The sequence below is a fragment of the Rhinolophus hipposideros genome (assembly GCF_964194185.1).
Source record: "Rhinolophus hipposideros genome assembly, chromosome: 2".
Taxonomy (NCBI): Eukaryota; Metazoa; Chordata; class Mammalia; order Chiroptera; family Rhinolophidae; genus Rhinolophus; species Rhinolophus hipposideros.
The window spans coordinates 27,900,271-27,912,702 of NC_138048.1; the positions used below are offsets into that span (position 1 = coordinate 27,900,271).

Here is a 12,432-nt window from a genome sequence, read left to right on the forward strand (position 1 = left end):
CGTTAAAACTTCAGCAGGGGAAACAAAGTCTTCAGTGGAAACTGAAAGTGTGACTCAACAAGACAGAGAGGCTGACTTATATAGAGGGAGGTTTCCACCCCTGGTCCCTGAATGGTCCGTTTTTATTCAAATGAGAACTTCACATCCTCAGTATGATTTGTCCAAACAGCATTGTCCTGATTAGTCAGGGTGAAACCACTCTAATTAGTTGGCAAAGATGCAAATGAATGTATAGCTATACAGTTCCGATTGGATGTGGAAAGTCTCAGTCCTATTGGTCGAATTTTGATCTTATGAGTTCTCTTAAAAGGGTCGACTCAGGTGGCAGGAGCACAGTGCAGCAGGCTTTGCAGCCCCGTCTGTGGCTTTTTTCAGTGTGCATGAGAGGACTCTGCAAACAGTGGCCTCTGGTTATAAATTTGGCCCCGATTAACCACAGGAAGTCCTTCTTGGCAGGCATATTCTTATTGGGGTCTACCGTTGTTTGCCATAGAAAATAAAAATAAACATGATAAAAATAAAGCAACGTTATCAAACTATGGCTAGATCTTGCTTGCTAAGTAAGGTCTCTGAACATCAGGCCAGCTCTCATTTTGTTATTTTATTTTCATTGTTTTAGCCCTTAAGAAAGGTATTAAAAATACACTAGCGCCACACTGGGACTTTCTCCTTGAGTGCTCATTAGGAATGAGGTAGAAATGGAACAAAATACGTTTTAAACAGTGTGGTTCAATGTTATTTAATATCATCTCCCAGAACTACACAAGGTAATTTCCCTTATTGACAGTTACGAGCGTCCCCACACTTCGGTAACCACTACTATTTGTATAAGTTGCAGGGATGACTTTTAAAATTAGCAACCTCAGGTAAAATGGGAAGTCACTGTTGTGTTACTAATTTTGAATAATTTAGCTCATTAATGTTAACATATATTGACTTCTCTGTGTATTCATGACACTGAACTCTGAGATCCAAAGTGTGTTTAAATTAAAATGTTGCACATGTACAAATAAAAGAACTCTAGCAATAATACCAAAAAAAAAAAAAAATGTTTTTCCTGTTTTTACAGCTTGCAGACCAGGATTCTATAAAGCATTTGCTGGGAACACAAAATGTTCTAAATGCCCTCCACACAGTTTAACCTACATGGAAGCAACTTCTGTCTGTCAGTGTGAAAAGGGTTACTTCCGAGCTGAAAAAGACCCACCTTCTATGGCATGTACCAGTAAGTCTATATTTTGCATTTGGAAATCCTATTTCCAATTCTTTTGGTCTCTTTATTCTAATTTTTTTTTTAATGTACATATACAAAATCCTGTACCACCAGTGGTATTGGTCTTTGATAACTGTCAACAAAAAAATGTCTCTGTTTTCTCAGCATAGTACTTTATTAGCTGCTTGCAATGATTGTATTTATTCCTTAAAATTCACGTTGATCCTTGACATGCAAATGTCATTACTGGTTTGAGGACTTGTATAAATTTTCCCTAAAAATAATCTGTCCACAGGAAATTAAAGCAACTTAAAGCTACCTGACAATTTATCACCAAAACTTCTCTTCTTTGCTTCAACCCTTGACCATATTTTAGGCACATCAAGTTAGGACCCTCAAGTTTACCATGTGGGGGAACTTCCAGATATAATTTTAAAAATCATTGTGCTATTGTTATGCTGAAAACTTTGAGTTTTTCTTGAAGTTTGCCTTTAAAGGAAGGCATTTTTGAGTCTGTTCACATTCTCTCCAATTTGGGGGTTGGAACCAATAGAATATTAAATCTAAATGTTAAGATCATTTAATGCATGCACTGAAAATTTTAAATTATTTGTATATACTCCTATTTATTAAAGTATTGTGAAATATATGTACATTTAAAAAATAAAAGTGAATATATTAATGCATTGCTAAGCTATGCAAAATAAAATATCACCTCTTAGTTATAAAAATCTTGCTATATATATGAATAAGCTATGATAGTGAATAACATATTATAGTGAAAATTTGCCCGTCTTTTTGATGAATTGATGCCAAAAGGTTGTTTATATTATATAATTCCATAGAGGCAAAAACAGATTGAGAATTATGCGATGCCATATATTCCTTAGACACAATGGAGATGTCCCATTTCTTTTACTTGATGCAGTTCATAGATTTGTCTGCATTACTACAGATTTTAGTATAAAATATTTTTATGAACACATTTAATAAAAATGTAGCACATTCAGTAGTAGATGTAATGTTTTTGCTTTTGGGTTGTAAATGCTGAGAGACTACTCTTTGTTTGTTTGTTTGTTTGTTTGTTTGTTTGTTTGTTTCAGAAAATTGTAATCTGGGAAATTACTTCCTAGATAATTTTTTCCCTAGAAAATATTATAAGTTTCAATATAGGAAAAGGAAAATTCAAAATATAATTTATCACCTGACTGTGGAAACAGTTTTGAACAGGAAGTTTGCTCTTGCTATACACATGTAATCCTTGTGCAGTTGTTGTGTATCATTATATTATATTGTGGACAACATACTCCAACTTAGGTAGATGGTAGAGTTTCAAAGTGACTGCAGTACTGCCAGGTAACTATCCCTGAAATCCCATATCAGGAACTGAATGGAGCTTCCTATGTAGGTGAATGATAGAGGAGAATATCCTATTTTCTTAGAAGGCCATAAATAGACAATTGACAAATCAAAGGAATGTAGTGGTTCTTATCAATATAACCCGTCAGTGAGGTAGCAACACAGGTAGTTGGGAAGGCTTACAGTTCTTTGGAGTGAGACTAATTAGGAAAAAATATGGATGCAACATGGTCTATAACCTGGTCTATAATCTGGTCTATAAACCTGGTAAGTTAGTCCATCATTGTTGAATCATCAACTTAACTTTTTATGTTCCTTGGATTTTCTTTCTTTTAAAAAAAAAAATACTTTTTTCATGCTTGGCATTATAAATTACATTTTTTAAATATGTTAGCCTGACTTAGCTATAAGAAGTGCAAGTCGAATAAAGGTTTAATTCTGGTTGTGTTGGGCAGAGCTTTGGACAGGAACCAGCATGCTATGTTGCCATCAGGGATTAAAAGAGAGAACCCCCCCCCAAAATGGTGAAAACTTTGTCAGGTCTCTCTAGTGCAGCCCCAGGAAGCTTCCACTCTAGGCTTCTCTCTAGTCTTTGCTTAAAGACTTCTTTGCTTTGTTTCAGCAAAGACATCCGAATGTTAGTAATTTCACCATCTCTTAGAGTCACTGTTATGCAGGATGTCAGGCGAGGTCTCTAGTCCCACTCCCTGCATAAGAACGCAGGATATGGTGAGGCCAAAAGGAACACCCACGGATATTCTCGCTGGCGGCTGGGTTGGAGACACAGGAAGCAGGAGCCACACTGTCCACTGTCCACTGTCCACACTGTCCACAAGCTGCCGTCCACTTCTCTCTGCTAACCCACCTCACTTGCTAGCTGCAATCTGCTCTTGCTAGCCCAGCCACCATCTTCTTGCTAGCCCCCATTTTTTGCTGCTAGCGTAGCCACAGCAGTTATATTAGTGGCCAATGGCTTACTGGTTACAGCTGACGGCCAACTAGCCACAGCTGATGTCCATTCAATCACAGTTGAAGGCCATTAACTACCTGAGCCAGCAGCTTTCCATGTGAGGGCGAGAACCTGGAAACTGCACTCCTGGCTCTGACCCCACAGTCATGTTATCTGAGTGTGAATCTTGGTTTCAGTGTTTACTAGCAATGTAAGCTTGCACAAGTTATTTAACCTCTCTTAGCCTAAGTTGCACCATTTATAGTATAATAATAGTACCTACCTCATTCTTTTGTTATGATGATTAAATACGTTAATATTTGAAAAGTGCTAAGAACAATACCTACCACATAGTAGATACTGCATAAATGTGTGTTTAATACAGAAAGCTGTTCTCTTATAATTCATTTTGAGATAATTTTTTATAAGTTAGTATTCAAACTATTAAATACTTTATGTTGATACTATTATTCTGGGTTCACAGCTTCCATCGTCTGCTGCGTTCCTACAAACTGGAAAAATAATGTACGGTACTAAATTTTTAAGATACTTCCACAAAATATATTAAGTCTTGTACCGCTATGCCTATCTGCTGTCAGTAAAGATGTTTGAATTACACTCTGATTAGAGGAGAGACCCTTGCTGTTGTTACAATACATGCGAGAATACCAAGGTCCACAAACTCCAAAGTATCACAGCTCATAAAAATTAAAATATTAGATTGTCTGGAAAGAAAAATCAGAAAAATAACAAGGCAGGAGGCCATTGGGCAAGTAGACACTGAGACCCTGGTGTTCTTCAGAACCACAGTAATTTCACCAAGACATAGAACTTTTGAAGCCACAAATCATACAAGTAGTCAACCTTTCCTGTAGTTTATTAACCACAAAAATTGGTCAAGTTTTAATACCTGCAAGCTCCCTTAATATCTGCATCATGTGCATGTGAATTAGCTACTTTTTGTATCACCTTCATTCCAATAGTGTGTTATGCAAAGGTGAGAATTTGGGTCAGGTAAACAGTCAGTTCCATTACTTTCTGATGGTTTTGGCATTTTTAACATTTGAAGCTATGTGTTCAGTGACTCTTCCAGGGATATAAAAAGAATTTTTTCTTCCTTAGTACGTATCGGGGACAGGGATATTCTGAATGTATGAGTTTAAAAACAAGTGAAGGACTGAAATATTGGAAATGACTAACCAGGACATTTGGCAAGTAAAACGCCTAGTAAGGAAAGAGTTCATAGACATATAGTACGTGATTATATAAATAATATCATTTTAAGGACCCTAAGAAGTCTTTTCCTACTTCTTAGTGCCATTAACAACCCTGTAGTTTCTGGCACAACAATGAAGGTAATTTCATCATTCAGAGTTTTATAATTTGTTTGAGTTTTCACTATAGAGATTGGTGTCCTTTTTATTTCAAAATCTGGAGACATATATATGAATTTTTTCACATTGTGATGTTTGTTCAGATTGTATTTTTTAGAACAGTTTTAGATTCACAACTAAATTAAGAGACAGCATAGAGATTTCCATACACCTTCCTATCTCAGATGTGCACAGCCTCCCCCATTATCAACATCTTTCACCAGAGTGGTACATTTGTTACAGCTGATGAGCCTACATTGACACACCATAATCACTCGAAGTCCATAGTTTAGGGGTCACTCTTGGTGTTGTACATTGTATGGGTTGGGACAAATGTATAATGACATGTACCCATCATTACAGTATCATGCAGAGTATTTTCACTGCTCAAAAATCTGTGCCCCGCCTAATCATCCTTCCTTCCCACCAACTGCCGACACCCACTGATCTTTTCACTGTCTCCATACTTTTGGCCCTTCCAGAATATCATAGAGTTGGAATCATACAGTAAGTAGCCTTTTTAGATTAGCTTCTTTCACTTAGTAATATGCATTTAAGATTCTTCCATATTTTGTCATCGCTGGATAGATTATTTGTGTTTTAGTGCTGAATAATATTCCATTGTCTGAATGTACCACTGTTCATATATCCATTTACTTACTGAAAGACAGCTTGGTTGCTTCCCAGTTTTGGCAATTATGAATCATCTGCTATAATCATGAACATGCAGGTTTATGTGTGGACATCAGTTTTCAACTCCTTTGTGTAAATACCAAGAAACATAATTGCTGGGTCATGTGGTAAGATTAAGTTTAATTATGTAAGAAACCATTAAACTACTATTTTGTATTCCCATCAACAATGAATGAGAGTTCCTGTTGCTCCATATCCTGTCAGCGTTTGATGTCAGTGTTTTGGATTTTGGCCATTTCTAATAGGTGTATAGTGCTACTCATTGTTTAAATTGCATTTCCCTGATGACATGTGATGTGGGGTGTGTTTTCATATTCTTATTTGCCATCTGTATATCTTTTTTGGGTGAAGTGTCCACATAAAGATTTTCAGATGTTTCAAATGGCCAAAGTTTAAAATAATTTCTGATATTCAGAGCTAATCCATTGAACAGTTGTTGGTAGAGGCAAGGAAATCTGATCCTTCAGTCTTCTGCTGGGCTTGGCTATTATTGTTATTTTACTTTTTTGATATTTTGTTTCCATTATCTCCTTGCTCACAACATATAAGTATAATCATAATTCTATCATTAAAAAAATGCCCCCAGTCCAATATTTCTTCTCTTCCAAAACAAACATCTTTGAAAAGCAGTCTTAATCAGCTGTGGCTACGTCTTCACTTTTAATTTACTTTTTACTCTATTGCATTTACATTTTTGCTCTTCTCTCTACTGCAATCAGATTTTTCTTCTACCACTTCAAGTAAAGAGTGTAAGAAAAATTCACCAATAATCTTATTTGCTATTTTGTATTAGAAACATTTTTGACCTGTTATTCATGACATTTAATTATGTTGATTACTCCTTTTTTTTTGAAACTATCCGTTCCCTTTCAGTCTAAGGTATGGCAATCCTACCTTCACCTTCTTAATTTTCTGACCATTGTGTTTCTCACCACTGATGGTTTCTTTTCTTTTGCTCACTGTTAAATGTTAATTTTGCTCATGTTCCTTTCTTTGCCTTCTTTTTTGTTTTGTTTTGTTTGTTTTACATGATCTCATTCTCATGGCTTCAAGTAGCACCTGTAAGTAGGTGATGACTATATTTTTATCTATATGCCAGTATTCTCTCCTAAGTTCCAAAGTGTTCTAACCAACTAATTATGGGACCTGACAATCTATGTGTCCACTGGAAACCTGCCTGCATCTCAGATCTTGTCATACCATATTTCCCTTGGTTATTAATCTCATGGACTTCCAAGATGCTGAGCTTGTTCTCATTCTTAGTGCCATCAGTTTCTTCCACTTGAAATGTTTTCCTTCTAGGTCTCATCATGGCTGTTTTCTTTTTGCCATTCAAATGTCAGTTTTTAGTACAGGCATTTCCTGTCCACCTGTTCAAAAATAGAATCCCTCCCAGTTACTCTTTTTTTTTTTAATGTCACATGTTTTACTTTTTCATGGACATCGAAAGTCCAGCCCTGGCCTGTCTCTTCCTCTCCAATTTCAGCTATATTAGGGTCTCTTAAACGGCAATGTATTTCCAAGTTTAGGTCATCTTGATTTTTTAAAAATCATTGCATCATTTTTGCATAAACTGCAATATAATACACACACACACACAAAGAAATTATGAATAAGAAATTTAAAATGAATTACTAAATCTTTTTTTCTAGTTTTTTAATCTATTTCATAAACTCTTAACTTTATTTTCCAAGTGACTCATTAATGTATGTTCTATGCTTTAAAGGATGAGTTGTGAGGGACACTCAACAATATCGTCTTGGTCAATTAGGGCTGCCTCTAAGAGCAGTTCAGAGCACGGGAAACTCTACTGCCTGCAAAGAAGTCTGTTATCAAAATAACTGCCTAAGGCTTTTCCAGTCAGAGGGGAAATTACTCATTGAGGTTGAAGAAACAAAGGAAAATAAGAGTTACTAAGAAAGTACTTGTCAAGCAGGAAAGGCAGAGAGCAGGAAAGATAAAGAAAAATGAAGTGAGCGTCTAATGTATGAATGCATGAAAAGTTATAAAAAATACAATTCCACAGTCATAGCATTTTTACTTTGATGTTTATCATGTGTTCATATCAATAAGATTTTTTTTAAGTTACTGAATAAGTGCCAGAAGATTAACAGATTCAGAAAACATCTGTGTTACCTACTTAGAAAAGTTGAAAAAATAAACTGTAAATCAGATATGTGGGTAATTCTAATGCACGTCATTTTTTGGCGGGGGAGGGTCATCAAAATATGCAATTAAGTATGCTGTGTGTAAAAACAGTATGTTCCAACTTTCTTGTTAGTACAAAGGCAAGTATCATATCTTTGTATCTTTGTATTTGACATATAGTGACAATGATTAGGTTGAAAATGTAAAAGTTGAATTTACTTTTGTTCTAAGGCTAACATTGTAAAATATGGCTTCTTTATTGCTGGGACAGTGATAATCTGAGAAAGTCATTATACTCTCACTCTTATTTGAGTAGAACAGATTGTGTGTGGAGATGCAGCAGGAGAGGTGTTGTTCATTTCCGGGGGCCCACTCGGGTATCTCTCGTCTGGGTGGGTACAGGAAGCTCGCATCCAGGTACTCATGTTCTGCTTGTAATCTCTTCTTTCCTCTCCCCATCTCCTTTGGGTTTTTTTTTTTCTTTTCCTTTCTCTTTCCTAAGCACATTTTGCATAGAGAAAATCATTCTGGATCCTTGCTTGTCCATCTCACAACTGAAATAGAAAAGTGTAACTGATTGGTTAGGTGGCTCGTGGTGAACACGGTGTAGCAGTCACAATTCTGTAGAGGCTAAAGCACGAGAAGTTATAAAGATGAGTTTTATTGCTTCTAGCAGGCTGTGTTACATTCCAGACTTGTCTTTTTGCAGAAAATAACTCTAAATATTCATTCGATGTATTGTAACGGTATAGTTTTAAAATTAAAATGACACTTACATTGCAAAATAGATACCTGTAGGTTACCCCAATACAGATCACTGATGTGAGATGTCACTTGAGCTTCATGGAGTTTCCTAAACCCAAATATTTTAATTTTTATTTCACTGGAGTTTCTTTTACCAAATCACCTGGGAGAAGTGCCTCTGTAGGAAGATATTAAGTGGTCATTCTGCTGATGCTAGAGAATTAAGTTACCACCTGCTTCCAGGGTGAATCTATTTCTGGCCTCCACAGTTGGAACTCAGAATTGTCCTATCAGTGTCATCTACTTGTACACAACAGACTAATTACAAATAGATATCCATAATTAGAAACAGTGCTCATAATTATCCCCACAATGTTATGTATTTTGAGAAAGGTTTATTGGTTTACTTTAATCTATTTGTTGTTTTTTATTAGTTTCAGGTGTACAAAACAATGTGCTACTTAGACATTTACACCGTCACAAAGTGAAAACCCCTTACCTCCAATCTACCAACCCTCTGACAGTATATAAAAGTTTCATTTATTGTTTTGATTTCCCTCCCAAATGATGACAATACTTAGTCTCTTCATATTTTTTCCTTTTTTTAAGTAAAATTTATTGGGGTGACAATGGTTAGTAAAGTTATGTAGGTTTCAGGTATACAATTCTGTAACACATCACGTGTATGTCACATTGTGTGTTCACCACCCAGGGTCAGTGCTCCTTCCATCACCATATGTTTGTCCCCATTTACCCTCTTCTACAACTCCCTCCCATTACCCTCTGGTAACCACTAAACTATTGTGTCTGTCTATGAGTTTTTATTTCATTTGTTTGTCTTGTTCCTTTGTTGCTTTTAGTTTTATATACCACATATCAGTGAAATCCTATGGTTCTCGACTTTTTGTGGCTTACTTATTTCGCTTAGCATAATAATCTCAAGAGCCATACATGTTGTTGTACATGGCACTATTTCATCTTTTCTTATGGCAGAATAGTATTCCACAGTGTATATATATACCACAACTTCTATATCCAGTCATCTATCGAAGGACACTTTGGTTGTGTCCATGTCTTGGCTACCATAAATAAAGCTGCAATGAACATCGGAGTACATATATTTTTATGGATAAATGTTTTCAGATTTTTTTGGGTACATTCCTAGGAAAAGGATTGCTGGGTCATATGGTAATTCTATTCGTAATTTTTCTGAGGAACCTCCACACTGCCTTCCATAGCCTCTGCACTAATCTGCATTCCCACCAACAGTGTATAAGGGTTCCTTTTTTGCCATAGCTTCTCCTACCCTTGTTATTATTTGTCTTGTTGATGATAGCCATTCTAAGTGGTGTGAGGTAATATCTCATTGTGGTTTTTATTTGCATTTCTCTGATGATTAGTGATATTGAGCATTTTATCATATATCCATTGGCCATTTGTATATCCTCTTTGGAGAAATGTCTATTCAGGTCCTCTGCCCATTTTTAATTGGATTGTTTGTGTTTCTGTTGTGGAGTTGTATGAGTCCCTTATGAATTTTTGATAAAGTATTAAACATAATTGACTCAAACACAGAAAGGATTTTATGTAGGTGTACATGATTTTTTCTTTTTTCACAGTGTTATGGAAACTGGATCATATTTAATTCAAAAGACCCAAGGCCAGCCATCTCATTACTTCATTTGTATTTCAGTGTGCTTTTATCATGCATATGGTTCTATCCTTTAACTCTTTTTTTTTTTTTTTTTTGGGGTTTTAGGGAAGGATTTATTAAGATCACGATTTCAAATAAAGCCCCTAACACATCTGCTTAGCCATAACAATGTAGGACGTGATGCCCCTCGTTGCCAAAAAAGGATACTTAGAGTTATTAATGCAATAGGTGTCTGAGGACATGAGCCTAAAAGGTAGATTCACGGTCCCAATTACTTTCCATTTGTTTCTTAGCTTTTGAATCATTTATATTATTTTTATTTTTTTTAATTAATTTTATTGGGGTGACAATTGTTAGTAAATTTACATAGATTTCAGGTATACAATTCTGTATTACATCGTCTATAAATCCCATTGCGTGTTCACCACCCAGAGTCAGTTCTCCTTCCATCACCATATATTTGATCCCCTTTACCCTCATCACCCACCCCCCACCCCCTTGCCCTCTGGTAACCACTAAATTATTGTCTGTGTCTATGAGTTTTTGTTTCTCATTTGTTTGTCTTGTTCTTTTTGGTTTATATACCACATATCAGTGAAATCATAGGGTTCTCTGCTTTTTCTGTCTGACTTATTTCACTTAGCATTATTCTCTCGAGATCCATCCATGTTGTCACAAATGCTCCTATATCATCTTTCCTTAACGCCGAATAGTATTTCATTGTGTATATGTACCACAACTTCTTTATCCATTCATCTATCGAAGGACATTTTGGTTGTTTCCATGTCTTGGCCACCGTAAACAAAGCTGCAGTGAACATTGGAGTACACGTGTCTCTATAGAGAAATGCTTTTATATTTTTGGGGTAGATACCCAGGAGAGCGATTGCTGGGTCATATGGTAATTCTATTCGTAATTTCTTGAGGCACCTCCACACTGCCTTCCATAGCGGCTGCACCAGTCTGCATTCCCACCAACAGTGTATGAGAGTTCCTTTTTCTCCACAGCCTCTCCAACACTTGTTACTATTTGTTTTGTTGATGAAAGCCATTCTGACTGGGGTGAGGTGAAATCTCATTGTTCTGCACAGCTATAACACATTTCTGTAATTCTTATAATTAGTCTATCGGTTTATTTTTTATTTTTATTTTCTGCATTGATGAGGATATTGATAACTATTTTTGGAATTTTCCCAAGGTAAGATTATATCTATGCTCTGTAGCATACACATTTGGGACCAAAATGTTACTTTTCAAGTTTTCAAGAGTCTATGTAACTGTATTTTGAGAAGTTATTATTCCTTACCAATGGGTACAGAGATGAGTGGCTGCCCATTTTGTTATGGGTCTTTATTAGTTAATGTCAGTTGTCGTAATATAAACATTTCTTTCCATTTCTCAAGTGATTTTCAAGTCATGTGGGTAAGGCTTTTGCAAAAAATTAAACCTTGAACTCTGCTTTCCAATATTTGTCAAATTTTGCATTATGTGAAAAGAAATTCTTGAAAGATTGCAAAAAACGATGAGTTCTATTCATTCCCATAGTTAAAGCACATGTTAACCTTTGGATCAACCTGGACCACAATAGACTTGTGTTCATGAATACAAATATTTCAGTGTAATTTGTACATTTGGTAAGTATCAGTCACCTCTTCTATAAAATAAGGATACTAGTAACTATCTTATAGGTTTATTGTGATAATTAAATGAAATAAGTCATGTGAAATATTAAGTACACTCCTTAGAAAAAATTGAGTGCTTAAAAATATTGGCTATATTTCTTGAATACAACAATTCTGCCAGAGGATGAAAGAAATTTGTCACAAAGGCCTTAACACCTTAATAGGAAGATGACAGATGAGTAGGAGTTTTGCTTTCCAGAAAGCAAAAAGAGGTAAAATAGCAGCATGTGCAAAAGCATTGAGAAACAGCAAAAGGGAGCCTAAGAATAAGGGATGAATCTGGTTCTAAAGACACTTGTAGACAAGATTGAGAAGTTTAGATTTTATTCTGGAAGTAAATGGTAGTTAGTCTAGCAGATTTTTAATTTTTTTCTTTATGAGTTTTAGAAAGAATGGAGAATCTAAGAAGATTTATCTTTGTCTTCATTCACAATACTATAAAAACATTAATGGAAAACAAGCCTTAATTTTAGACATCAATTTAGTTCCTGAAAAAGACACAATGATATTGAGGAAAATTAAATTATGTTGAATACAAGGGATTTGAAGTGCACATGCTGCTGTATTTTGAGCATATTTATCTTGAAGATTTAATTTTCAATCATTCTGTACATAAAA

The 12,432-nt window shown here is 35.5% G+C and overlaps 1 protein-coding gene across 1 annotated transcript in view; it reads left to right on the forward strand.

Annotated features, from left to right (window-relative positions):
* Positions 1-12,432, forward strand: part of EPHA6 (EPH receptor A6) — an 893,585-nt gene that overhangs the window by 367,785 nt on the left and 513,368 nt on the right. Inside the window, 1 exon segment of the mRNA XM_081062963.1 lies at positions 1,070-1,225. Coding sequence (XP_080919089.1) covers positions 1,070-1,225 — 156 coding nt within the window.